Source organism: Oncorhynchus kisutch, linkage group LG7, assembly GCF_002021735.2.
Source record: "Oncorhynchus kisutch isolate 150728-3 linkage group LG7, Okis_V2, whole genome shotgun sequence".
NCBI classification, from domain to species: Eukaryota; Metazoa; Chordata; class Actinopteri; order Salmoniformes; family Salmonidae; genus Oncorhynchus; species Oncorhynchus kisutch.
The window spans coordinates 20,574,074-20,600,117 of NC_034180.2; the positions used below are offsets into that span (position 1 = coordinate 20,574,074).

General features: G+C 43.3%; 1 protein-coding gene across 1 annotated transcript in view; it reads left to right on the forward strand.

Moving 5' to 3' along the window:
• The first annotated feature begins 3,487 nt into the window (after window positions 1-3,487).
• Window positions 3,488-26,044, forward strand: part of LOC109894808 (endoribonuclease Dicer-like) — a 46,400-nt gene continuing 23,843 nt past the window's right edge. Inside the window, 19 exon segments of the mRNA XM_031828240.1 lie at window positions 3,488-3,705; window positions 7,754-7,916; window positions 8,041-8,171; window positions 8,482-8,616; window positions 9,106-9,266; window positions 14,423-14,591; window positions 14,841-14,889; window positions 14,892-14,995; window positions 16,863-17,170; window positions 17,358-17,436; window positions 17,439-17,480; window positions 17,633-17,726; window positions 17,729-17,753; window positions 17,944-18,064; window positions 21,753-21,907; window positions 22,151-22,283; window positions 22,591-22,666; window positions 23,091-23,230; window positions 25,661-25,840. Coding sequence (XP_031684100.1) covers window positions 3,592-3,705; window positions 7,754-7,916; window positions 8,041-8,171; window positions 8,482-8,616; window positions 9,106-9,266; window positions 14,423-14,591; window positions 14,841-14,889; window positions 14,892-14,995; window positions 16,863-17,170; window positions 17,358-17,436; window positions 17,439-17,480; window positions 17,633-17,726; window positions 17,729-17,753; window positions 17,944-18,064; window positions 21,753-21,907; window positions 22,151-22,283; window positions 22,591-22,666; window positions 23,091-23,230; window positions 25,661-25,840 — 2,379 coding nt within the window. The 5' untranslated portion in view covers window positions 3,488-3,591.

Genomic DNA, 26,044 nt, shown 5'->3' on the forward strand with positions numbered 1-26,044 from the left:
CATCCAGAACAGCTGGTGCTCTCGTGCATGCTTCAGTGTTGCTTTCCTCAAAGCAAGCATAAAAGGCATTTAGCTCGTCTAGTCGGCTCGCGTCACTGGGCAGCTCGCGTCTGGGTTTCCCTTTGTAGTCCGTAATAGTTTTCAAGCCCTTCCACATCCGACGAGTGTCAGAGTCGGTGTAGTAAGATTCACGCTTAATCCTTTATTGACGCTTTGCTTGTTTGATGGTTCGTCTGAGGGGATAGCGGGATTTCTTATAAGCGTCTGGATTAGTCTCCCACTCCTTGAAAGTGGCAGCTCTAGGCTTTAGCTCCATGCGGATGTTGCCTGTAATCCATGGATTCTGGTTGGGATATGTACGTGCGGTCACTGTGGGGATGACATTGTCGATGCACTTACTGATGAAGCCGATGACTGAGGTGGTGTACTCCTCAATGCCATTGGATGAATCCCGGAACATTTTCCAGTCTGTGCTAGCACAACAGTCCTGTAGTGTAGCATCCGCATCATCTGAGCGAGTCACTGGTGCTTCCTTCTTTAGTTTTTGCTTTTAAGCAGGAATCGGGAGGATAGAATTATGGTCAGATTTGCCAAATGGAGGGTGGGGGAGAGCTTTGTATGCATGTCTGTGTGTGGAGTAAAGGTGGTCTCTGATTTGTTGTTCTGTGGTGGTTAATAGATTTATTTTAAGTAATCGTAGGTCATCAATTTTATTTTCCAATAATAGCACATTAGCAAGAAGAACGGATGGTAGTGGGAGTTCACTTGCTCGCCTATGGATTCTCAGAAGGCAGCGCGATCTGCGGGCCCTTTTCCTGCGTCTTGTTCTTCAAGCAAATTACGAGGATATGGGCATGTTCCAGTGAAAGCAGTATATCCTTCTCGTCGGACTCGTTAAATGAAAAAGTTTCTTCCAGTCTGCGGTGAGTAATCGCTGTTCTGATGCCCAGAAGTTGTTTTCGGTTATAAAAAATGGTTGCAGCAACATTATGTAAAAAAAAAAAAGTTACACCAAATGCAAGAAAACGAACAAAATAGAACAATTGGTTGGGAGAATGTAAAACGTCAGCCATGTTCTTCGGCGCCATCTTCTATAGCAGTGGTTTCTTTGCAGCAATTAGACTATGAAGGCCTGATTCACGCAGTCTCCTCTGAACAGTTGATGTTGAGATGTGTCTGTTACTTGAACTCTGTGAAGCTTGTGTCCAAAATTTTGACTGGTACTGTATATTTTTTACTCATATTTTTAGAGCAGCAGTAGCCCGCCTCTGCTAAATTAATATATGGGAAACACTGGGTTATGTGGTAAAGTTAATTTGCCCATCTCAATTTAACTAGTTTATTCCATCTGTTTTACACACACACACCATAAACCCAGCCCTGCTCAGTTTCATTATTAGCCAATTTTTCTGAGTGTGTATTGTATGTGCAAGCGTGTGCATGGGTTTTGAGGTGGAGAGGGTTGTAACCATTTGGCCTACATGTGTTTAGCAAATGTTTCTTCACACAAAATTGTTCTGTCACTTCCCCCAAATGTGAGTGGCAGCAGAGTAAACAGGAATAAATTATTGATGTAGCCTACTTTTAATGATCCGTTCCAAATGGCCCCCTATTTTCTATGTAGTGCACTATGTAGGGAATAGGGTGCCATTTCAGACACACTCACACACTGTCCAACCCCCACACCCCCTTTCTTTCTGGGTCACAGTAGTCAGCCGAGGTGGAAAGAAAGCAGAGGGTCCCTAAGGGCTTGTTCTAGATTAGATGAATGAAGCCCCATTTTAACCTGTTAGTTGATTGCATCCCCACTCCTCAGGTTGTTGGTCTACGGAACACAGCGCTCGCATGATTGCATCCCCACTCCTCAGGTTGTTGGTCTACGGAACACAGCGCTCGCATCCTAAATTGCACCCTATTCACTATATATAGTGCACTACTTTTGACCAGAGCCTTGGGCACAGCCTTTCTGGGCTGTAGACATGCATTCTGCTTGTTGTGAGGAACTGCAGTATAGGGAATGCATTTTTTCAGTGATTGCTATATCATTACTGCCTACCAGACCAGTCAGACTGTTGCGCTCTTCCCCAGACAGATCTTTGACTTGGAAAGAGCAATGAGAACAGGGGAAAGTTGAGGCATGTCAGCAGCATGCATTTCATTTGAGGCACGGCCTAGATGTACATAATCTGTTTGATGTGTTTTATTTATGTATGCGTGTATGTGCTCTTTCTCTTCATGGAGTCAGAGACGGCATCCCATCCCATATGGTCCTTATATAGTGTACTACTTTTGACCTTGGCCCATCTATGGGTTGGTTGTTTAGCAACAAAAACAACGCACGTGCAAACATGGGACAAAACAGATGAGGTTGACAACATGTAAACTATATATTGTCTCCAATGTTTATTGAACACATACATTTGCACAATGACCACTTGTATCTCAAATACATCATTACAGTTGTTGGTTAGCTAGCGAATCTTAGCCATATTAGCATTGACATGAAATCAGTCAAAACAGGATAAAACAAGCTGATACAAGCCACTTACGATTCCCCACATGGTAGTTTCTTGTCATTCTTCCTAGCATTGCAGAATCACAACAACAGGCTGACTTCTGTCCCATGGAAGCGTGCACATTGTTTTCGTGACGTTGTCAGCCAACCCATCTATAGGGGCTTTGATCAAAAGTAGTGCACTATATAGGGAATAGTGTGTCATTCGGGACGTAGACAGAGAGAACGAGAGAGCCAACAGCTTTTAACCAGCAGCAAATGTGAGCGCTCTATAAAAACGAGGGCTTGTGCTGGCTAAGCTGAAATGACTTCTGGGATTGGTTGCAGCTGTGTTCTACAGCAGTGGTCAGGGCAGGCGTGTGTTCTTGATTTTAGGGTGGCAAAAATGTGTTGAAAAGCCAGTTGTCATCCAGAAATTAGACCCCCCCCCCCCCTAACCAGGTGCGCTCCCTTCTCCACTCCACTACACTCCACACCAGCCCTCTCTCATTCCCTCCAAGCAAGATGTCTGTGTTCTCATTTATTTTCCCTCTGTCTGTGATTGCGGTTTAGGAAGGAAGAATCTTCAGCTCCTCAAGCACTGTCATTAAATCCTTTCAACTGTGTAGAGGTAAAATGGGTTTTTACCATAAGCCTAACGTGTTATAGCTAGCATGGTTGGCCAGAATCTAGGACACCAGTTTTATTTGCTTCGGTGTAATAGGTCTATTCATGGATTTGATGTCGGGGGGTTGTGTATTGCTCTGTATTGCTCTGTACTGCTCCTCTAGTGGGGGAGTATGATGAGCTGATTGATGAGCGTTGATCATGAAGCCCAGAGTAAGTGCAGCCTGGTCCATCACAGAGTCTATGACCCTACCTGTAAGTATATACTTGTGTGAATAATAATATCATGTTTTTTATTGATCTTGTCAATAATATTAGTAGTGATTGTATTATTAGTAACATCCAGCCTCCATGATGCCTGTTTTTTTGTGAACCAGTAAGTTGTAGAGGAAGAGAATGAGGAAATGAGATAAAGATAAAGTGGACGAGTGGAGGACTGCACCTCCAGCATCCCCCAGTCCTGAAGCAACATGTCAGGACTCCAGCTGGTCACCCCCGCCTCCAATCCCATGGGGCCTTTCTTTGGTCTCCCGTGGCAACAGGAGGCCATCCACGACAACATCTACACGCCTAGGAAATATCAGGTGAGGAAGGAGGAATTCCAATTGACAATGGAGCTCAACTGACGTGTTTAAACTGACTATGCACTAGGAAAAAGATTGCAGTGCGTTGTACGTAGACATTGGTATCACTTTCCCCATTGATCTAATATCTGATAATGACTGTAGCCTAACCTATGGAATAAAGATGGATACCCGCACGCAAATGAATGCTCCCGCCGTTTGTTGTGCAACACTTCGACTGGCCTGACAGAAGGGTTAACTCAAAGTGACACAACGACTAGGTTCCAGTTTAACACCGCTCACCGTATGACCACAGTACATAGTCGCCATCACACTCAGGCCAGGTCCATCTCCAGTGAGACTCCTGCGCAGGTGCACTAATAACAGAGTGATAGCACTGTAATAACAGAAATATAGGGATACTTAAAACATGTATTTAACAATCTCCCACTTTTCTTTAAAGACAAATAAAACATCAACAAAATAATTAAATTATTAAGTATTATTTAAGTTCCTCATCACAAATGGGTTGGGTGACAACTTTTTTATTTGTGTTACTCAAGCTGCCACTTTCCATTACTGAGTGCCTTTAGGAGCACAAGACCGGATGCTACCTTTTCAGTATAGTCAGCAAGCTTATCCTTTGTGGCCGACCAGGAAAACAGCTTTGAGGTGGGGAATCACAGTTGTAGCAGAAGTCTGTGAGCCACCCCAGATGAAGTCGTTAACATGACAGGCAAGTACTCCAGTCACATTGCAGTCTTGATCAAGCCAATAGAAGACTGCATGATTTACTTGTGACATTTTTCTACCTGTACTCAGCATTGTTGCCTTGACTTTGTTGTACCAGTAGAGTGATGCACCTGCCAGGCCATACACAGACTTTTTTAGTTTCCACAGTGTTCCTTTGCTCTTAGCTTCAGGCAGAGGTCGGATGTGAATGTCCCTTGACAGCTCTGTTTCCTGCAAAAATGCAGATTTGATGTCTATGGAATGAAGTTTCCATTTTTCTCTGGCAGATCTGAGTGACTCTGAGGCACATGTCTGTGAGTCTTTTGAGAGTTCTTTGGCAGCCAGCTCCTCAAAAGGGTACACACCCACCTTATTGAGACACATTTTTGTTCAATGTCTATGACTTCCTCAAACACTCATTTTTTCCTCCAATTACTGAGCTCATCTAGCTTAGTCAAAATGACATGTCCTTTGTTTCAAGTACGTCATTCAGTTTTTCTTGATTTTCTATTGGTTCAATTCTGAGATTATCTACAAGTGACAGGTCAGCTGACCCTGTTGTACCAGGAAGTGTAGCTGGTACTGCAAGTTGTACCAGTTCTGGTGTTTTCCTTTGGCTTTTCCTGTTCGTCCAATGACTGTTGCTGTGTGTCTAATACTACTTTCTCTGTCCATGTAAATGTCCAGATTTCAGATTGGAACAACCATGTTGTCTTAACACGTGGCTGTTGTTGAACGTTTTCCTCATTTGAACCCTCAACAGTATTACCTGTGTCATGGTTGAAGGTCTATTGCTCCATTTTATGTGTCAGTTTCAGTGCCCTGGCAATGGTGCCTCAGTGCCTCACAAATATCACTACACCATCTTGGCCAAAGACTACTCCCGGTCCTTTCCATCCTTGACAGTCAACTCGTTTGTAGTACACTTTGTTTCCAGTCTCGTACTTGTCATTTGTGGGTCGAAGCTGTTTACGCAGAACCCTGCGAATTCTCTCTGAACACTCAGCTTCAGTGAACGCTTTTCTCGCTGCATGTAGTGCTGAAAGGTGCTGTCCCACAGATGCCCTCACACTGGTCCCTTCTAGTGCTGGTGACTTGTCAACCAGTATAGAGGGAAGATTAGGGTTCTGACCCAACACTAGTTGCTATGGGCTGTAATTATAAACATTGTGCATTGAGTTTTTTGCCATCAAAGCCCAATCTAGGGCTGTTTTCTAATCAGATCTATTATCATGCTTCAATTTCAGCATGATCTCTGTGTTTGATTATGTCTCTCCAGAAGTCCATTGCTTCATGGACTGCATGCAGCAGTTCACTTTACTTCCATTTTAATTTCTCAGCCAGTTCTCTTATTTCATTATTATTGAATTCTCCTCCATTGTCACTGTACAATTTCTTAGGCGGGCCATGCATACTTATCCAGGAATTAATGAAGTGCTTGACAATTTCACTGGGTTTCAATGTTTCCAGCACTGAAGCGTGTGAAGTGGTCGATATGTGAAGGTACCACACACTTGGTCCTAACTCGTGTAGAACAACAGCCACTGTTTCATTACTTGGAAGCCAGTACTTGGAAGCCAGTGGCAAACCAATAGTTGGTCTGGGGCTTAGGTTTCCTGTATTTCTGGCATGTCTCACAACTGTTAACTATCTGCGGTAGAAAGGAAATGCTCTCATCATCATTATTCCCAGAACTGCTGAGTAATTTCTGAAGTCTGTCAACTGTTGCATGTCCAAACTGTTTGTGAAGTTGTAGCAATACTTTGTGTTTGTCCTCTGTGGTCATACTCTCTTGACTGTCAGAATCTCCATGCGCTCTGTGTCCGTCAGAATCAAATATTTACATGGACTCTGTGTGATGTTTTTGTCTAAAATGTTTACACAATAGTGGCCTAAGGTAGTAGGTTCAAGGGTCACTGGTTGTTTAAACATCACTGCCTTGTCATTTTTTATGTCTTGTACAGCCCCTGTCTTCTTGAGGGAAGCTTTGCTTAATAGTAAGGGGATATCTGTAGGGACCACCTCTTTTTCAATGTGATACTTAGTCTGACCTATTTTTGCTGGCACCTTGACCCTCTCAGTAGAATGGACGACTCTCCCATCTCCAAATTTGAAAGTTCTGTTGCTTGGTGTGTCAATCATATTTAGTTCACTGACATACTGTGCGTGTTCATGCAGTAACAATCACAGCAGATCCTAAGGATTCAACTACACAGATCTCAGAAGCAGTGCAATGTTACACTGCTCCATCTCTGTGTTTACGTTTTCCTCTGTTAGCTTAACCTGTTCATTTTTATGAGGACAATCTTTAATCCCATGCTAAGTGCTTTGCCAAATAGCACGTTTTGATCTCCTTCCATTCCTGTCCAGTGGATTTGTGCTGGGCAAAGGTGCCCTCGTCTGGTTGTCTTGAGAACGTGACTTGTTGGCGCCTTTTCTCTGCTGCTCAGTGTAATATGCTGCGTCACTCACTTGCATTCCATCTGTTATTGGCGCGACAGACGTCTTTTCACCAAAAATATTTGTGACTTCATTGACGCTAAAGTCAGCTCAGTACAAGCAGTCAAATCCAACTGTTTCTCCCTACCATCCAGACAGACAGTATCTAGCAACTTGAAAGCTAACACGGCATCTGAGAGAACCAATTCGTCCTTGCGCATCCTATTGTACCTCTGTTTAAATCAATTATGTAGTTTGTCATTGCAACCGAATGTCTCTGGTAACACTGTCAAGGTTTGAATATGCCTCGTAGGCACAGTCTTTCTCTTCTTTAAGAATCCAGTACTCCAGTACTCTGATCAAAGTTCTCATGCCGTCATCCTTGTTCAAATCCTCCAGGGATATTTCCAGTGCTGTATCTCTCGCTCTTCCCTCGAATACCGCAAGTGTTTGCTTTTTCTTGTCCAGATTAGTAACCTGTGTCCAGATTCCAAGTTCATTTTTTATATGAACTCTTCTCGTCAGTGGCAGAATGTAGTTATTAGCCATCCTCTGCTATCAATGTTAACTCGAAATGGCACAACAACTAGGTTCCGGTTTAACAATGTCCACCGTATTACAACAGTACATAGTCGCCATCACACTCAGGTCTGGTCCATCTCCAGTGACATTACTGTGCAGGCACACTAATAACAGAGTGATAGCACTGTAATAACAGAAACAACCGTAACTTAGCAGGAAGACCTTCGGGTCTAAATGTTGTTAAATAAACTGTGGGAACATTTGTCAGTGTGTGATTATCTATCTTTATTTGTTTGTATTTTTTTTGTAACCAGTTATTGAGTGTGCTTTGCACAACAGTTGAATCTAATGACTGTAACCTTCACTTCCCTGCCAGGTTGAACTTCTTGAAGCAGCTCTTGACCACAATACTATCGTCTGTTCAAATACTGGCTCAGGGAAGACCTTTATTGCAGTACTCTTAACTAAAGAGCTTTCCCACCAAATCCGGGGAGACTTCGCCAAACATGGGAATAGGACAGTTTTCCTGGTGAACACAGGTAGCTACATTTGGAGTCACAACGAAATCCACTATTCGGTACATCCAAAAGTTTCACACTTCTCCCAAAGGTATGACCATGAGATTCCTCTGTTTTCCCCTCTTTTCTTGAATGATAAATAAAGCATTGTCTGTGATTCAGCAAGCAGCTAGTGTTAGGACCCACTCTGATCTCCAGGTTGGAGAATACACCAGTGTGGAGAAGACCTCCTCATTGTCTGGGGAAAAGTGGAGCCAAGAAATGATCGAAAATCAGGTGGGGTTCATTGAACACAGATCTGGAAAATACCAATTGCTAGGAATTTTGTCATATAATTACAATTGCCAGAATAATGTACCAATTGTTACCAATTACTTTCATGATAAATACCATTGGTAATAGCATTACTAAAGTTTTCCCCTCTCAATTTCAACAACCACTGTGTAATTTCCATGAGGACTGGAAAGTTATCATTCTGTGGATAGACCCAATCAATGTCACGACACTGTAATCTATTATTCAAGGCAATATGCCATCCTTCCATCCTACCCTCCACTCATTCTCTCCATCATTTCTGTTCTTCTAGGTGCTCGTTATGACTTGCCATATCTTCCTGCATGTGCTGAAGAATGGAGTGTTGCCACTATCGAAACTCAACCTGGTGGTGTTTGATGAGTGTCACCTGGCAATCACAGACCATCCCTACCGGGAGATAATGAAGGTACAATTACAGTCTACTCTACGTAGTTATGCATTCAAGCTTCCTTCCCTGTATGGCGGGAGCCAAAGCATTATGGAGATTGGAGTTTAGTCATTATATTATTCACCATTGGAATTGAGGAAAAGTGATGTCAGTCAGCCTTCCTGATTGAGCCCCGTTGCAGGCTGTTCAATGTTTTAGCATTTTCTGTCCTTGTATCTGTTTCTGCTCTGTGAGTTTCACACAGTTTCAGTTATGTTAGGTCTGTCTCTATCTCTGTTTCAGCTATGTGAGGGCTGTCTCTATTTCTGTTTCAGCTATGCAAAGGCTATCTCTATCTCTGTTTCAGATATGTGAGGTCTGTCTATCTGTTTCAGCTATGTGAGAGCTGTCTCTACTGTATCTTTGTTTTCATTTATGTGAAGGCTCTCAATCTCTGTTTCATTAATGTGAGGGTTCTCTCCTCTGTTTCAGTAATGTGTGATCTGTCTCTCGCAATCTATGTTTCAGCTATGTGAAGGCTCTCTGTGCAGCCCTCGCATCCTGGGACTCACAGCATCCATTCTGAATGGTAAATGTGACCCATCTGAACTGGAGCAGAAGATCCAGAACCTGGAGCGGATCTTAAGGAGCAATGCAGAGACCGCTACTGACCTTGTAGTCCTTGACAGGTATTGTAATAATACACACCATGGCCCATATTCATTAACTTCTTGATGCACCCATCCCGTTAGTGGGATCATTTTCGTCAACATCCGCTGAATTGCAGAGCGCCAAATTCAAATTAAATTACTACAAATATTTAATTTTCATGAAATACGCAATAAATGTTCCTTTTGTTCCATAAAGATTATTTTTATATCCAAAATACCTCCATTTGGTTGGCGCGTTATGTTCAGAAATCCACAGGCTCGAGCGGTCACAACCAGGCAGACGAAAATTCCAAATAGTATCCGTAAAGTTCGTAGAAACATGTCAAACGTTTTTTATAATCAATCCTCAGGTTGTTTTTAAAATATATAATCAATAATATTTCAAACGGACTGTACCTTCTTCAACAGGAGAGAGAGAGAAAATGTCTGCTCCAAGCTGTTGCGCATGCAAAACTCTGCTGGCACCCGGCCGGCCATACAATGACGCGATGTGATATTTCTCGCTCATTTTTCAGAATAAAAGCCTGAAACTATGTCTAAAGACTGTTCACAACATGTGGAAGCCATAGGAAAAGGAATCTGGTTGATATCCCTTTAAATGGAGCGAAGGCGGGCAATGGAACAGAGAGCTTTCAGGAAAAACAGCAATTCCGTGTTGGATTTTCCTCAGGTTTTCGCCTGCAATATCAGTTCTGTTGTACTCTGACAATATTTTGACCATTTTGGAAACTTTAGAGTGTTTTCTCTCCTAATCTGACAATTATATGCATATTCTAGATTCTGGGCCTGAGAAATAGGCAGTTTCATTAGGGTATGTTTTTCATCCAAACATCAAAGTACTGCCCCCTACACTCAAATCAAATCAAATCAAATTTATTTATATAGCCCTTCGTACATCAGCTGATATCTCAAAGTGCTGTACAGAAACCCAGCCTAAAACCCCAAACAGCAAGCAATGCAGGTGTAGAAGCACGGTGGCTAGGAAAAACTCCCTAGAAAGGCCAATACCTAGGAAGAAACCTAGAGAGGAACCAGGCTATGTGGGGTGGCCAGTCCTCTTCTGGCTGTGCCGGGTGGAGATTATAACAGAACATGGTCAAGATGTTCAATGTTCATAAATGACCAGCATGGTCGAATAATAATAAGGCAGAACAGTTGAAACTAGAGCAGCAGCACAGTCAGGTGGAAGTTGAAACTGGAGCAGCAGCATGGCCAGGTAGACTGGGGACAGCAAGGAGTCATCATGTCAGGTAGTCCTGGGGCATGGTCCTAGGGCTCAGGTCAGTTGAAACTGGAACAGCAGCATGGCCAGGTGGACTGGGGACAGCAAGGAGTCATCATGTCAGGTAGTCCTGGGGCATGGTCCTAGGGCTCAGGTCCTCCGAGAGAGAGAAAGAAAGAGAGAAGGAGAGAATTAGAGAACGCACACTTAGATTCACACAGGACACCGAATAGGACAGGAGAAGTACTCCAGATATAACAAACTGACCCCAGCCCCCCGACACATAAACTACTGCAGCATAAATACTGGAGGCTGAGACAGGAGGGGTCAGGAGACACTGTGGCCCCATCCGAGGACACCCCCGGACAGGGCCAAACAGGAAGGATATAACCCCACCCACTTTGCCAAAGCACAGCCCCCACACCACTAGAGGGATATCTTCAACCACCAACTTACCATCCTGAGACAAGGCTGAGTATAGCCCACAAAGATCTCCGCCACGGCACAACCCAAGGGGGGGGGGGCGCCAACCCAGACAGGATGACCACAACAGTGAATCAACCCACTCAGGTGACGCACCCCCTCCAGGGACGGCATGAGAGAGCCCCAGCAAGCCAGTGACTCAGCCCCTGTAATAGGGTTAGAGGCAGAGAATCCCAGTGGAAAGAGGGGAACCGGCCAGGCAGAGACAGCAAGGGCGGTTCGTTGCTCCAGAGCCTTTCCGTTCACCTTCCCACTCCTGGGCCAGACTACACTCAATCATATGACCCACTGAAGAGATGAGTCTTCAGTAAAGACTTAAAGGTTGAGACCGAGTTTGCGTCTCTGACATGGGTAGGCAGACCGTTCCATAAAAATGGAGCTCTATAGGAGAAAGCCCTGCCTCCAGCTGTTTGCTTAGAAATTCTAGGGACAATTAGGAGGCCTGCGTCTTGTGACCGTAGCGTACGTATAGGTATGTACGGCAGGACCAAATCAGAGAGATAGGTAGGAGCAAGCCCATGTAATGCTTTGTAGGTTAGCAGTAAAACCTTGAAATCAGCCCTTGCTTTGACAGGAAGCCAGTGTAGAGAGGCTAGCACTGGAGTAATATGATCAAATTTTTTGGTTCTAGTCAGGATTCTAGCAGCCGTATTTAGCACTAACTGAAGTTTATTTAGTGCTTTATCCGGGTAGCCGGAAAATAGAGCATTGCAGTAGTCTAACCTAGAAGTGACAAAAGCATGGATTAATTTTTCTGCATCATTTTTGGACAGAAAGTTTCTGATTTTTGCAATGTTACGTAGATGGAAAAAAGCTGTCCTCGAAATGGTCTTGATATGTTCTTCAAAAGAGAGATCAGGGTCCAGAGTAACGCCGAGGTCCTTCACAGTTTTATTTGAGACGACTGTACAACCATTAAGATTAATTGTCAGATTCAACAGAAGATCTCTTTGTTTCTTGGGACCTAGAACAAGCATCTCTGTTTTGTCCGAGTTTAATAGTAGAAAGTTTGCAGCCATCCACTTCCTTATGTCTGAAACACATGCTTCTAGCGAGGGCAATTTTGGGGCTTCACCATGTTTCATTGAAATGTACAGCTGTGTGTCATCCGCATAGCAGTGAAAGTTTACATTATGTTTTCGAATAACATCCCCAAGAGGTAAAATATATAGTGAAAACAATAGTGGTCCTAAAACGGAACCTTGAGGAACACCGAAATTTACAGTTGATTTGTCAGAGGACAAACCATTCACAGAGACAAACTGATATCTTTCCGACAGATAAGATCTAAACCAGGCCAGAACATGTCCGTGTAGACCAATTTGGGTTTCCAATCTCTCCAAAAGAATGTGGTGATCGATGGTATCAAAAGCAGCACTAAGGTCTAGGAGCACGAGGACAGATGCAGAGCCTCGGTCCGATGCCATTAAAATGTCATTTACCACCTTCACAAGTGCCGTCTCAGTGCTATGATGGGGTCTAAAACCAGACTGAAGCATTTCGTATACATTGTTTGTCTTCAGGAAGGCAGTGAGTTGCTGCGCAACAGCCTTCTCTAAAATTTTTGAGAGGAATGGAAGATTCGATATAGGCCGATAGTTTTTTATATTTTCTGGGTCAAGGTTTGGCTTTTTCAAGAGAGGCTTTATTACTGCCACTTTTAGTGAGTTTGGTACACATCCAGTGGATAGAGAGCCGTTTATTATGTTCAATATAGGAGGGCCAAGCACAGGAAGCAGCTCTTTCAGTAGTTTAGTTGGAATAGGGTCCAGTATGCAGCTTGAAGGTTTAGAGGCCATGATTATTTTCATCATTGTGTCAAGAGATATAGTACTAAAACACTTGAGCGTCTCTCTTGATCCTAGGTCCTGGCAGAGTTGTGCAGACTCAGGACAACTGAGGTTTGGAGGAATACGCAGGTTTAAAGAGGAGTCCGTAATTTGCTTTCTAATAATCATAATCTTTTCCTCAAAGAAGTTCATGAATTTATCACTGCTAAAGTGAAAGTCATCCTCTCTTGGGGAATGCTGCTTTTTAGTTAGCTTTGCGACAGTATTAAAAAGGAATTTCGGATTGTTCTTATTTTCCTCAATTAAGTTAGAAAAATAGGATGATCGAGCAGCAGTAAGGGCTCTACGGTACTGCACGGTACCGTCCTTCCAAGCTAGTCGGAAGACTTCCAGTTTGGTGTGGCGCCATTTCCGTTCCAATTTTCTGGAAGCTTGCTTCAGAGCTCGGCTATTTTCTGTGTACCAGGGAGCTAGTTTCTTATGAGACATTTTTTTTGTTTTTAGGGGTGCAACTGCATCTAGGGTATTGCGCAAGGTTAGATTGAGATCCTCAGTTAGGTGGTTAACTGATTTTTGTCCTCTGGCGTCCTTGGGTAGGCAGAGGGAGTCTGGAAGGGCATCAAGGAATCTTTGTGTTGTCTGTGAATTTATAGCACGACTTTTGATGTTCCTTGGTTGGGGTCTAAGCAGATTATTTGTTGCAATTGCAAACGTAATAAAATGGTGGTCCGATAGTCCAGGATTATGAGGAAAAACATTAAGATCCACCACATTTATTCCATGGGACAAAACTAGGTCCAGCGTATGACTGTGACAGTGAGTGGGTCCAGAGACATGTTGGACAAAACCCACTGAGTCGATGATGGCTCTGAAAGCCTTTTGGAGTGGGTCTGTGGACTTTTCCATGTGAATATTAAAGTCACCAAAGATTAGAATATTATCTGCTATGACTACAAGGTCCGATAGGAATTCAGGGAACTCAGTGAGAAACGCTGTATATGGCCCAGGAGGCCTGTAAACAGTAGCTATAAAAAGTGATTGAGTAGGCTGCATAGATTTCATGACTAGAAGCTCAAAAGACGAAAATGTCTTTTTTTTTTTTGTAAATTGAAATTTGCTATCGTAAATGTTAGCAACACCTCCGCCTTTGCGGGATGCACGGGGGATATGGTCACTAGTGTAGCCAGGAGGTGAGGCCTCATTTAAAACAGTAAATTCATCAGGCTTAAGCCATGTTTCAGTCAGGCCAATCACATCAAGATTATGATCAGTGATTAGTTCATTGACTATAATTGCCTTTGAAGTAAGGGATCTAACATTAAGTAGCCCTATTTTGAGATGTGAGGTATCATGATCTCTTTCAGTAATGACAGGAATGGAGGTGGTCTTTATCCTAGTGAGATTGCTAAGGCGAACACCGCCATGTTTAGTTTTGCCCAACCTAGGTCGAGGCACAGACACGGTCTCAATGGTGATAGCTGAGCTAACTACACTGACTGTGCTAATGGCAGACTCCACTATGCTGGCAGGCTGGCTAACAGCCTGCTGCCTGGCCTGCACCCTATTTCAACAGGTTAAGCAACTCCTAGTAGGAGTGCTTATCTAGGAGCAGGTCCCCAACTGTCCACAATCGTATTATTTAGGATCGAAAAGGGAAAACTGAACTGTGTGTGTTTCAGATATGCTTCCCAGCCCAGAGAAGTGGTGCTGGACTGTGGACCCTACCTGGACAAGAGTGGTCTCTCTGAGTGTCTGCTGAGCGAGCTGGATGAGGCTCTCCACTTCCTCAACGACTGCAACCTATCTGTGCCTCGAGAGGACAGAGACCCCACCTTCATAACCAAACAGGTCTGACCTTATATACATATCCAAGTTTGTATCCCAAATGGCACCATATTCCCTATATTTGTGCACTACTTTTATTCAGAGCCCTACAGCCTAGCCTATACATCTGAGAATTGTAATTGTCTGCTTTGTCTTTAATGTCACTTGTCTGCTTTGCTGCACAAGTTGTTGTTGTTAAAGAGAATGTGTTCTCAACTACTTACCTGGTTAAATAAAGGCTAAACAAAGAAATGTCTCCCTGCTCTTCCCCAGGTGCTGAGGGACTGTCGGACAGTGCTGCTGGTGCTGGGGCCGTGGTGTGCGTGGTGGCTGGTATCATGGTGAGGGAGCTACAGAAGTACATCAAAAACGAACAGGAAGTGATCAACAGGAAGTTCCTGCTCTTCACTGACAACATCCTGAGGAGGGTATGTCCAGTAAGCTGTCTATATACTCCTGTGTGTTTGATGTAAGGTATGTGTATACAGTTGAAGTCAGAGGTTTACATACACCTTAGCCAAATACATTTAAACTCAGTTTTTCACAATTCCTGACATTTAATCCTAGTAAAGATTTCCTGTCTTAGGTCAGTTATGATCACCACTTTATTTTAAGAAGTTGAAACAATAATAGCAGAGAAAATGATTTATTTCAGCTTGTATTTCTTCCTTCACATTCCCAGTGGGTCAGAAGTTTATATACACTCAATTAGTATTTGGTAGCATTGCCTTTAAATGATTTAACTTGGGTCAAACGTTTCGGGGAGCCTTCCACAAGCTTCCCACAATAAGTTGGGTGAATATTGGCCCATTCCTCCTGACAGAGCTGGGTAACTGAGTCAGGTTTGTAGGCCTCCTTGCTCGCACATGCTTTTTCAGTTCTGCCCACAAATGTTCTATGGGATTAAGGTCAGGGCTTTGTGATGGCCACTTCAATACCTTGACTTTGTTGTCCTTAAGCCATTTTGCAACAACTTTGGAAGTGTGCTTGGGGTCATTATCCATTTGGAAGACCCATTTTCGACCAAGCTTTAACTTCCTGACTGATGTCTTGAGATGTTGCTTCAATATATCGACATAATTTTCTTTCCTCATGATGCCATCCATTTTGGGAAGTGCACCAGTCCCCTTGCAGCATAGCACCTTCACAACATGATGCTGCCACCCCCGTGCTTCACGGTTGGGATGGTGTTCTTCTGCTTGCAAGCCTCCCCTTTTTCTTCCAAACGTAACGATGGTCATTATGGCCAAGCAGTTCTATTTTTGTTTCATCAGACCAGAGTACATTTTTCCAAAAAGTACGATCTTTGTCCCCATGTGCAGTTGCAAACCGTAGTCTGGCTTTTTGATGGCTGTTTTGGAGCAGTGGCTATTTCTTTGCTGAGTGGCCTTTCAGGTTATGTCGATATAGGACTCGTTTTACTGTGGATATAGATACTTTTGTACCTGTTTCCTCCGGCATCTTCACAAGGTCCTTTGCTGTTCTTTTGGGATTGATTTGCACTTTTCACACCAAAGTGCGTTCATCTCTAGGAGACAGAACGCGTCTCCTTCCTGAGCGGTATGATGGCTGCGTGGTCCCATGGTGTTTATACTTGTGTACTATTGTTTGTACAGGTTGAAATTGCTCCCAAGGATGAACCAGACTTGTGGAGGTCTACAATTGCTTTTCTGAGGTCTTGACTGACTTCTTTGGATTTTCCCATGATGTCAAGCAAAGAGGCACTGAGTTTGAAGGTATACCTTGAAATACATCCACAGGTACACCTCCAATTGACTCAAATGATGTCAATTAACCTATCAGAAGCTTCTAAAGCCATGACATAATTTTCTGGAATTTTCCAAGCTGTGTAAAGGCACAGTCAACTTAGTGTATGTAAACTTCTGACCCACTGGAATTGTGATACGGTGAATTATAAGTGAAATAATCTCTCTGTTAACAATTGTTGGAAAAATTACTTGTTTCATGCACAAAGTAGATGTCCTAACCGACTTTCCAAAACTATAGTTTGTTAACAAGAAATTTGTGGAGTGGTTGAAAAGCGAGTTTTAATGACTCCAACCTAAGTGTATGTAAACTTCCGACTTCAACTGTACTAACTCTCCCATGTGTGCATGTTGTGATTTGTATTTAGTTGAGTTCCGTAAAGCACTTGGTGACAACTGTTCCTGTCGTAAGGGCTATATAAATAAATTGTCATTTGTGTTCCTGTGCAATCTACTGTGTGTGTACATAGGCAGCTGAATTTCCCCTCTGGGTATGGGCTAGTGAAGTTATTTATTACTGGTATCCTAGGTCCACGCTCTGTGCGAAGAGCACTTCTCACCGGGTTCTTTGGACCTAAAGTTCGTGACCCCCAAGGTCATCCATCTCTTAGTGATCCTCCGTGAGTACAAGCCTTTCGAGAGGCAGCAGTTTGAGAGCGTGGAGTGGTACAACAACCGCAATGAGGACAACTACGTATCGTGTAGTGACTCAGAGGATGAAGACGAGGATGAGGAGGTGAAGGAGATGCCCGAGGCGATCTTCCCCTCGCCATTCACCAACATTCTGTGTGGGATCATCTTCGTGGATAGGCGCTACACAGCCGTCGTCCTCAACCGGTACAATTCTGGGGTTCAATGCCATTTTGGTTAAAATGTGTGATGCCTCTGCTACCTTGTCTACTTAGATTGTTAATTTTATGACTTGTCAACATATAGGAAGAAAATAATAAAAAAATATCTTATTTTGGGAGGATTTAGGTTGTCTTAATACCATTTCCATGATTATTGTCCCTCTTTGTGTCAGACTGATAAAAGAGGCCAGGAAGCAGGACACCGAGCTGGCCTACATCAGCAGTAACTTCATCACAGGCCAGAACCAGCCATGCAAAAAAAACAGTTGGAGGTGGAATTCAGGAAGCAGGAAGAGGTAAGAACGCATTGGCTCCATTTTGTATTTTCGGACATCATCCTCTGTAGATACAACTGTAGGGGTAGGTCAAATTTGATGTATGTCCATCCATCCATCCACCCATTCTTACATCCATCCACGCCTAACTACCTTACATCATTATCCCTCAGGTTCTGCATAAGTTCCGAGCCCACGAGACCAACCTGCTCATAGCGACCAGCATCGTGGAGGAAGGAGTGGATATTCCCAAATGTAACCTGGTGGTGCGTTCGAACTGCCCACTGAGTACAGGTACAGCACTGCTTGTCTATCCACTTCCTTGTTGCTTCCTGCCCATTGGGCTATTTGATATTGTTGTTGATATTATTACACTTCCCCTCCCTTTTCTATACTGTTTTGTTCTTCTTTTTTAATAATGTAAAGTGTGTTGTGACCCCTGTTAAATTCACTTTAAATAAATGTTCATTTGACTCGACTACAGGTCCTACGTTCAGTCTAAAGGCCGAGCCAGAGCTCCTGTATCCAACTACATCATGCTGGCTGACAGTGAGAGGGCCAAGACCTTAGAGGATGGCCTGAAGACCTACAAGGCCATAGAGAAGGTGTGGTTTTCAGAGCCTGTCCTCAAGACCTCAATGTGTGTGTCTGTGAGGTATGATCACACAGTGATTCTCAGAGATTCTCTAAGTATGCATCTACAGTTGAAGTCGGAAGTTTACATACACTTAGGTTGGAGTCATTAAAACTTGCTTTTCAACCACTCCACAAATTTCTTGTTAACAAACTATAGTTTTGGCAAGTCGGTTAGGACATCTTACTTTGTGCATGACACAAGTAATTTTTCCAACAATTTAATTATTTTACTTATAATTCACTGTATCACAATTCCAGTAGGTCAGAAGTTTACATACACTAAGTTGACTGTGCCTTTAAACATTTTGGAAAATTCCAGACAATGATGTCATGGCTTTAGAATGTTCTGATAGGCTAATTGACGTCATTTGAGTAAATTGGAGGTGTACATGTGCAGGTATATCAAGGCCCTACTTTCAAACTCGGTGCCTCTTTGCTTGACATGTGAAAATCAAAAGAAAGACCTCAGCCAAGTCTGGTTCATCCTTGGGAGCAATTTCCAAATGCCTCAAGGTACCACGTTCATCTGTACAAACAATAGTACTTAAGTATAAACACCATGGGACCATGCAGCCGTCATACCGCTCAGGAAGGAGACGCGTTCTGTCTCCTAGAGAGGAATGTACTTTGGTGCGAAAAGTGCAAATCAATTCCAGAACAACAGCAAAGGACCTTGTGAAGATGCCGGAGGAAACAGGTACAAAAGTATCTATATCCACAGTAAAATGAGTCCTACAGTGCCTTGCGAAAGTATTCGGCCCCCTTGAACATTGCGACCTTTTGCCACATTTCAGGCTTCAAACATAAAGATATAAAACTGTATTTTTTTGTGAAGAATCAACAACAAGTGGGACACAATCATGAAGTGGAACGACATTTATTGGATATTTCAAACTTTTTTAACAAATCAAAAACTGAAAAATTGGGCGTGCAAAATTATTCAGCCCCTTTACTTTCAGTGCAGCAAACTCTCTCCAGAAGTTCAGTGAGGATCTCTGAATGATCCAATGTTGACCTAAATGACTAATGATGATAAATACAATCCACCTGTGTGTAATCAAGTCTCCGTATAAATGCACCTGCACTGTGATAGTCTCAGAGGTCCGTTAAAAGCGCAGAGAGCATCATGAAGAACAAGGAACACACCAGGCAGGTCCGAGATACTGTTGTGAAGAAGTTTAAAGCCGGATTTGGATACAAAAAGATTTCCCAAGCTTTAAACATCCCAAGGAGCACTGTGCAAGCGATACTATTGAAATGGAAGGAGTATCAGACCACTGCAAATCTACCAAGACCTGGCCGTCCCTCTAAACTTTCAGCTCATACAAGGAGAAGACTGATCAGAGATGCAGCCAAGAGGCCCATGATCACTCTGGATGAACTGCAGAGATCTACAGCTGAGGTGGGAGACTCTGTCCATAGGACAACAATCAGTCGTATATTGCACAAATCTGGCCTTTATGGAAGAGTGGCAAGAAGAAAGCCATTTCTTAAAGATATCCATAAAAAGTGTTGTTTAAAGTTTGCCACAAGCCACCTGGGAGACACACCAAACATGTGGAAGAAGGTGCTCTGGTCAGATGAAACCAAAATGGAACTTTATGGCAACAATGCAAAACGTTATGTTTGGCGTAAAAGCAACACAGCTCATCACCCTGAACACACCATCCCCACTGTCAAACATGGTGGTGGCAGCATCATGGTTTGGGCCTGCTTTTCTTCAGCAGGGACAGGGAAGATGGTTAAAATTGATGGGAAGATGGATGGAGCCAAATACAGGACCATTCTGGAAGAAAACCTGATGGAGTCTGCAAAAGAACTGAGACTGGGACGGAGATTTGTCTTCCAACAAGACAATGATCCAAAATATAAAGCAAAATCTACAATGGAATGGTTCAAAAATAAACATATCCAGGTGTTAGAATGGCCAAGTCAAAGTCCAGACCTGAATCCAATCGAGAATCTGTGGAAAGAACTGAAAACTGCTGTTCACAAATGCTCTCCATCCAACCTCACTGAGCTCGAGCTGTTTTGCAAGGAGGAATGGGAAAAAATGTCAGTCTCTCGATGTGCAAAACTGATAGAGACATACCCCAAGCGACTTACAGCTGTAATCGCAGCAAAAGGTGGCGCTACAAAGTATTAACTTAAGGGGGCTGAATAATTTTGCACGCCCAATTTTTCAGTTTTTGATTTGTTAAAAAAGTTTGAAATATCCAATAAATGTCGTTCCACTTCATGATTATGTCCCACTTGTTGTTGATTCTTCACAAAAAAATACAGTTTTATATCTTTATGTTTGAAGCCTGAAATGTGGCAAAAGGTCGCAAAGTTCAAGGGGGCCGAATACTTTCGCAAGGCACTGTATATCGACATAACCTGAAAGGCCGCTCAGCAAGGGAGAAGCCACTGCTCCAAAACAGCCATCAAAAAGCCAGACTACGGTTTGCAACTGCACATGGGGACAAAGATTGTACTTTTTGGAGAAATGTCCTCTGGTCTGATGAAACAAAAATAGAACTGTTTGTTATGTTATGTTTGGAGGAAAAAGGGGGAGGCTTGTAAGCCGAAGAACACTTATCCCAAACGTGAAGCACGGGGGTGGCAGAATCATGTTGTGGGGGTGCTTTGCTGCAGGAGGGACTGGTGCACTTCACAAAATAGATGGCATCATGAAGAATAAAAATTATGAGGATGCATTGAAGCAACATCTCAAGACTTCAGTCAGGAAGTTAAAGCTTTGACGCAAATGTGTCTTCCAAATGGACAATGACCCCAGGCATACTTCCAAAGTACAAAATACTGTCAAAATGGCTTAAGGACAACAAAGTCAAGATATTGAAGTGGCCATCACAAAGCCCTGACCTCAATCCCATAGAACATATTTGGGCAGAACTGAAAAAGCGTGTGCGAGCAAGGAGGCCTACAAACCTGGCTCAGTTACACCAGCTCTGTCAGGAGGAATGGGCCAATATTCACCCAACTTATTGTGGGAAGCTTGTGGAAGGCTACCTGAAATGTTTGACTCAAGTTAAACAATTTAAAAGCAATGCTACCAAATCCTAATTGGGTGTATGTAAACGTCTGACCCACTGGGAATGTGATGAAATAAATACAAGCTGAAATAAATCATTCTCTACTATTATTCTGACATTTCACATTCTTAAAATAAGGTGGTGATCCTGACTGACCTAAAACAGGGAATTTATACTTGGATTAAATGTCAGGAATTGTGAAAAACGGAGTTTAAATGTTTTTGTCTAAGGTATATGTAAACTTCTGACTTCAACTGTATATAGGGAATAGGGAGCCATTTGGGACTCAGCCTAAGTTATCTTCCTGTGTTTGCTGATTCTGGTTTCACCATAATCCACTCAATTATGTTCAATTGATTGGTGTGTCTGTTTGGGGAACACTGGTTTTCAGAGCCTGTCCACAAGGGCCATCCATGAGTGATATGTGAGGTCATTGGTGAATGCTGCTTAATTGTGGAAGTAATCCTTCACGTAAATCAAGTTTTGATGTCAAGGGGATTTTGACGTGTACGTTTGAGAAAAGGAAAATGGGAACCCTGATGAAAAATGTTTCTGTGTTTCTCTACTATTATTGTGACAACCCTAATACTGACGAATGTAGATCTTCTCTTGATCTCTCCAGATTCTGAGGAATAAGTGTTCCAAGGCAGCAGGGGTCGGTGAGTTTGAGGTGGAACAGGAGCTGGATGAGGACAACATCCTGCCTCCCTACGTGCTCCGCTCTGAGGACGGAGGGCCCCGCGTCACCATCAACACGGTCATCGGACACATCAACGGGTAAGAGGAAATGGGGACTGCTTTGCTTCCTTGACAAATCTAAAAAGGGTTCTAAAAAAGGGCGCTTTGTGGCAACAAGACAAAATACAATGAGAACAAAGTAAGTTGTCTCAATATGCTAAAATTATAAGCAGGCGTTGTTGCTAAATTGGATTTGAAGATTACATTTTTGTTGGTTCTTGTTTTCATTTTGCTGTTGGTGGTCTGGCGTGCTAATGTCCCTCTCCCCCATGGCTGCCCCAGATACTGTGCCCGTCTGCCCAGTGACCCGTTTACCCACCTGGCACCCAAGTGTAAGACCAAGGAGCTTCAGGATGGGCGCTACAAGTCAACCCTCTACCTGCCCATCAACTCCCCTCTACGGGTGCCCGTCGCTGTGAGTCTGCAGGCTTCCGTCATTGATTGGATTTGCATCCCAAATGGCACCCTATTCCCTATATATTCCATCTCTGATCAAATGTAGTTTATTATACAGGGAAAAAGGTGCCTTTTGAGACACATAATTATACAGTGCTTCCAGGTGCTCAAAGGGCTGTAGTAGGCTACATAGTAAGCAGGAAATTCACCTCATCCACCAGCATTGTTTAGCACCCACTGTTTCTATTCGGGACATCAAGATTCACCTAATGGTGTGTATAATGGATGTCTTTGAGACAAATGTACACTTTGTTTTGTCACTGCAGGGGCTGACAATGAACTGTGCAAGACTGGTAGAGAAAGCAGTAGCACTGCTTTGTTGTGAAAAGCTTCACAAAAAAGGTAAATAAAATGCAGCTATTTGATTGGTAGAATATTATTCTTGTAGTGCTCACTGCTAGCCTGGGTACCAGTCTGTTTAGCTAACATTCTACTACTTGTACTCTGTGTCATTATGCCAAAGATTATGCCATGTTTAGGATGACCGGAGTGGAATGATAGCTAAACAGACTGGTACCCAGACTAGCTCACTGCAGCTAGTCCCAGATTGTATCTCTCCCTCCCTCCCCATCTCTCTTTCTGTCTTCCTCCATCAAATCTCCCTCTCCCTTCAAGCTTGTGGGGAATGTAATTGAATTTGATGGGGTGGGGGGTTCTCTGTGTGGTGGGAGAAGAGGGGAACCTGGTATTAACTGCTGTGACATATTTAACTTTATTTTGCCAAAGGGAAGTAGTAGATAAATCTCTCTCTCCCTCCCTCTCCCAGGTGAGTTAGATGACCACTTGATGCCTGTGGGGAAGGAGACAGTGAAGTATGAGGAGGAGCTGGATCTCCATGACGAGGAGAAGACCAGTGTTCCAGGCAGGCCAGGATCCACCAAGAGGAGGCAGTGCTACCCTAAAGCTGTGAGTACTCATCACTGATGCATCGCAAATGGAACCCTATTCTCAATACACTGAACACCTTCCTAATATTGAGTTGTACCCCTTTTTGCCCTCAGAACAGCCTCAATTCATCAGGCATGGACTCTACAAGGTGTCAAATGCGTTCCACAGGGATGCTGGCCCATGTTGACTCCAGTGCTTCCCACAGTTGTGTCAAGTTGGCTGGATGTCCTTTGGGTGGTGGACCATTCTGTATCACAACCGGCCGTGATTGGGAGCCCCATAGGACGGTGCACAATTGGCCGAACGTCGTCCGGGTTTGGCCGGTGTAGGCTGTCATTGTAAATAACAATTTGTTCTTAGCTGACTTGCGTAGTTAAATAAAGGTTAAATAAAAGAGAAAATCTTGATACACATGGGAAACTGTTGAGCCTGAAAAACCCAGCAGGGCTTGGCACCCTCAATGGCACACATACACAATCCATGTCTCAAGGGTTAAAAATCCTTCTTTAACCTGTCTCCTCCCCTTCATCTACACTGATTGAATTGGATTTAACAGGTGACATCAATAAGGGATCATAGCATTCACTTGGTCAGTCTATGTCATGGAAAGAGCAAGTGTCCTTAATGTTTTGTATACTCTGTTTATACTGTAGTGCAGTACTTTTTACTGGGGCTGTTTTCATTGCTGATACAGTGCCTTGAAAAAGTATTCATCCCCCTTGGCATTTTCCTATTTTGTTGCATTACAACCTGTAATTTAAATAGATTTTTATTTGGATTTCATGTAATGGACATACATAAAATAGTCCAACTTGGTGAAGTGAAATGAAAAAAATACACATTTAAAACAATTTAAAAAAACTGAAAAGTGGTGCGTGCAGATCTATTCACCCCCTTTGCTATGAAGCCCCTAAATAAGATCTGGTGCAACCAATTACCTTCAGAAGTCACATATTTAGTTAAATAAAGTCCACCTGTGTGCTATCTATGTGTCACAAGATCTCAGTTCTGAAAGGCCCCAGAGTCTGCAACACCATTAGGCAAGGGGCACCACCAAGCAAGCGCCACCATCAAGACCAAGGAGCTCTCCAAACAAGTCAGGGACAAAGTTGTGGAGAAGTACAGATCAGGGTTGGGTTATAAAAAAATATCAGAAGCTTTGAACATCCCACGGAGCACCATTAAATCCATTATTTAAAAATGGAAAGAATATGGCACCACAACAAACCTGCCAAGAGAGGGCCGCCCACCAAAACTCACGGACCAGGCAAGGAGGGGATTAATCAGAGAGGCAACAAAGAGACCAAAGATAACCCTGAAGGAGCTGCAAAGCTCCACAACGGAGATTGGAGTATCTGTCCATATGACCTCTTTAAGCTGTACACTCCACGGAGCTGGGCTTTACGGAAGAGTGTCCAGAAAGAAATAAGCAAACACGTTTAGTGTTTGCCAAAAGGCAAGTGGGAGACTCACCAAACATATGTAAGAAGGTACACTGGTCAGATGAGATTAAAATTTAGCTTTTTGGCCATAAAGGAAAACGCTGTTTGGTGCAAACCCAGCACCTCTCCTCACCTCGAGAACAACATCCCATGGTGGTGGCAGCATCATGCTGTGGGGATGTTTTTCATCAGCAAGGACTGGGAAACTGGTCAGAATTGAAGGAATGATGGATGGCGCTAAATACAAGGAAATTCTTGAGGGAAACCTGTTTCAGTCTTCCAGAGATTTGAGACTGGGGCGGCGGTTCACCTTCCAGCAGGACAATGACCCTAAGCATACTGCTAAAGCAACACTCGAGTGGTTAAATATCTTGGAATGGCCTAATTGAAGCCCATACCACAATCCAATTGAGAATCTGTGGTATGACTTAAAGATTGCTGTACACCAGCGGAACCCATCCAAATTGAAGCAGCTGGAGCAGTTTTGCCTTGAAGGATGGGCAAAAATCCCAGTGGCTCGATGTGCCAATCTTATAGAGACATACCCCAAGAGACTTGCAGCTGTAATTGCTGCAAAAGGTGGCTCGACAAAGTATTGACTTTGGGGGGGATGAATAGTTATGCACGCTCAAGTTTTCATTTTTTGGGGTCTTATTTCTTGTTTGTTTCACAATAAAACATATTTTGTATCTTCACAGTGGAAGGCATGTTGTGTAAATCAAATGATACAACCCCCCCCCCCCCCAAAAAAAATATTTTAATTCCAGGTTGTAAGGCAACAAAATAGGAAAAATGCCAAGGGGGGGAATACTTTCGCAAGCCACTGTATGGTGCCTCTCATCTAAATGGTGTGGAACTGCTTCCTCTCTTTGGCTACTGTCTGATTCTCTTCACCCAGAAGTGTTTTCTCGTTCATTTCCTCCCCCATGGATGTAAACATAATTCACTGGTGGAAAAATGAGGGTGGAAACTCGTTTTCACCAATCCAATGCTGTTTTCACCCCAGATACCGGAGTGTCTTCGGCACAGTTACCATGTACCGCAGCAGTCTTACTACCTGTATGTGGTCGGCATGGTCCTCACCACCCCTCTGCCTGATGAGCTCAACTTCCGCCGCAGGAAGCTCTACCCTCCAGAAGACACTAGCAGGTGCTTCAGCATCCTGACCGCCAAACCTATACCTCGGGTAAGGAACACACACACCTATCTCAGTTTCCCATTTCATTGTTTTCGGGCAGGTCCTCTACGAAATATTTAGGGATGCAAACATTAACAATTTCTATTGAAACTGATCGAGAACATATTTTTCTAGGAAGCAACAGCTAGACAGCAGGGCCCACTTGATTTTCCAAAGTTAGTATGGCCTTTATTAAGTGTACATTGTAACTCA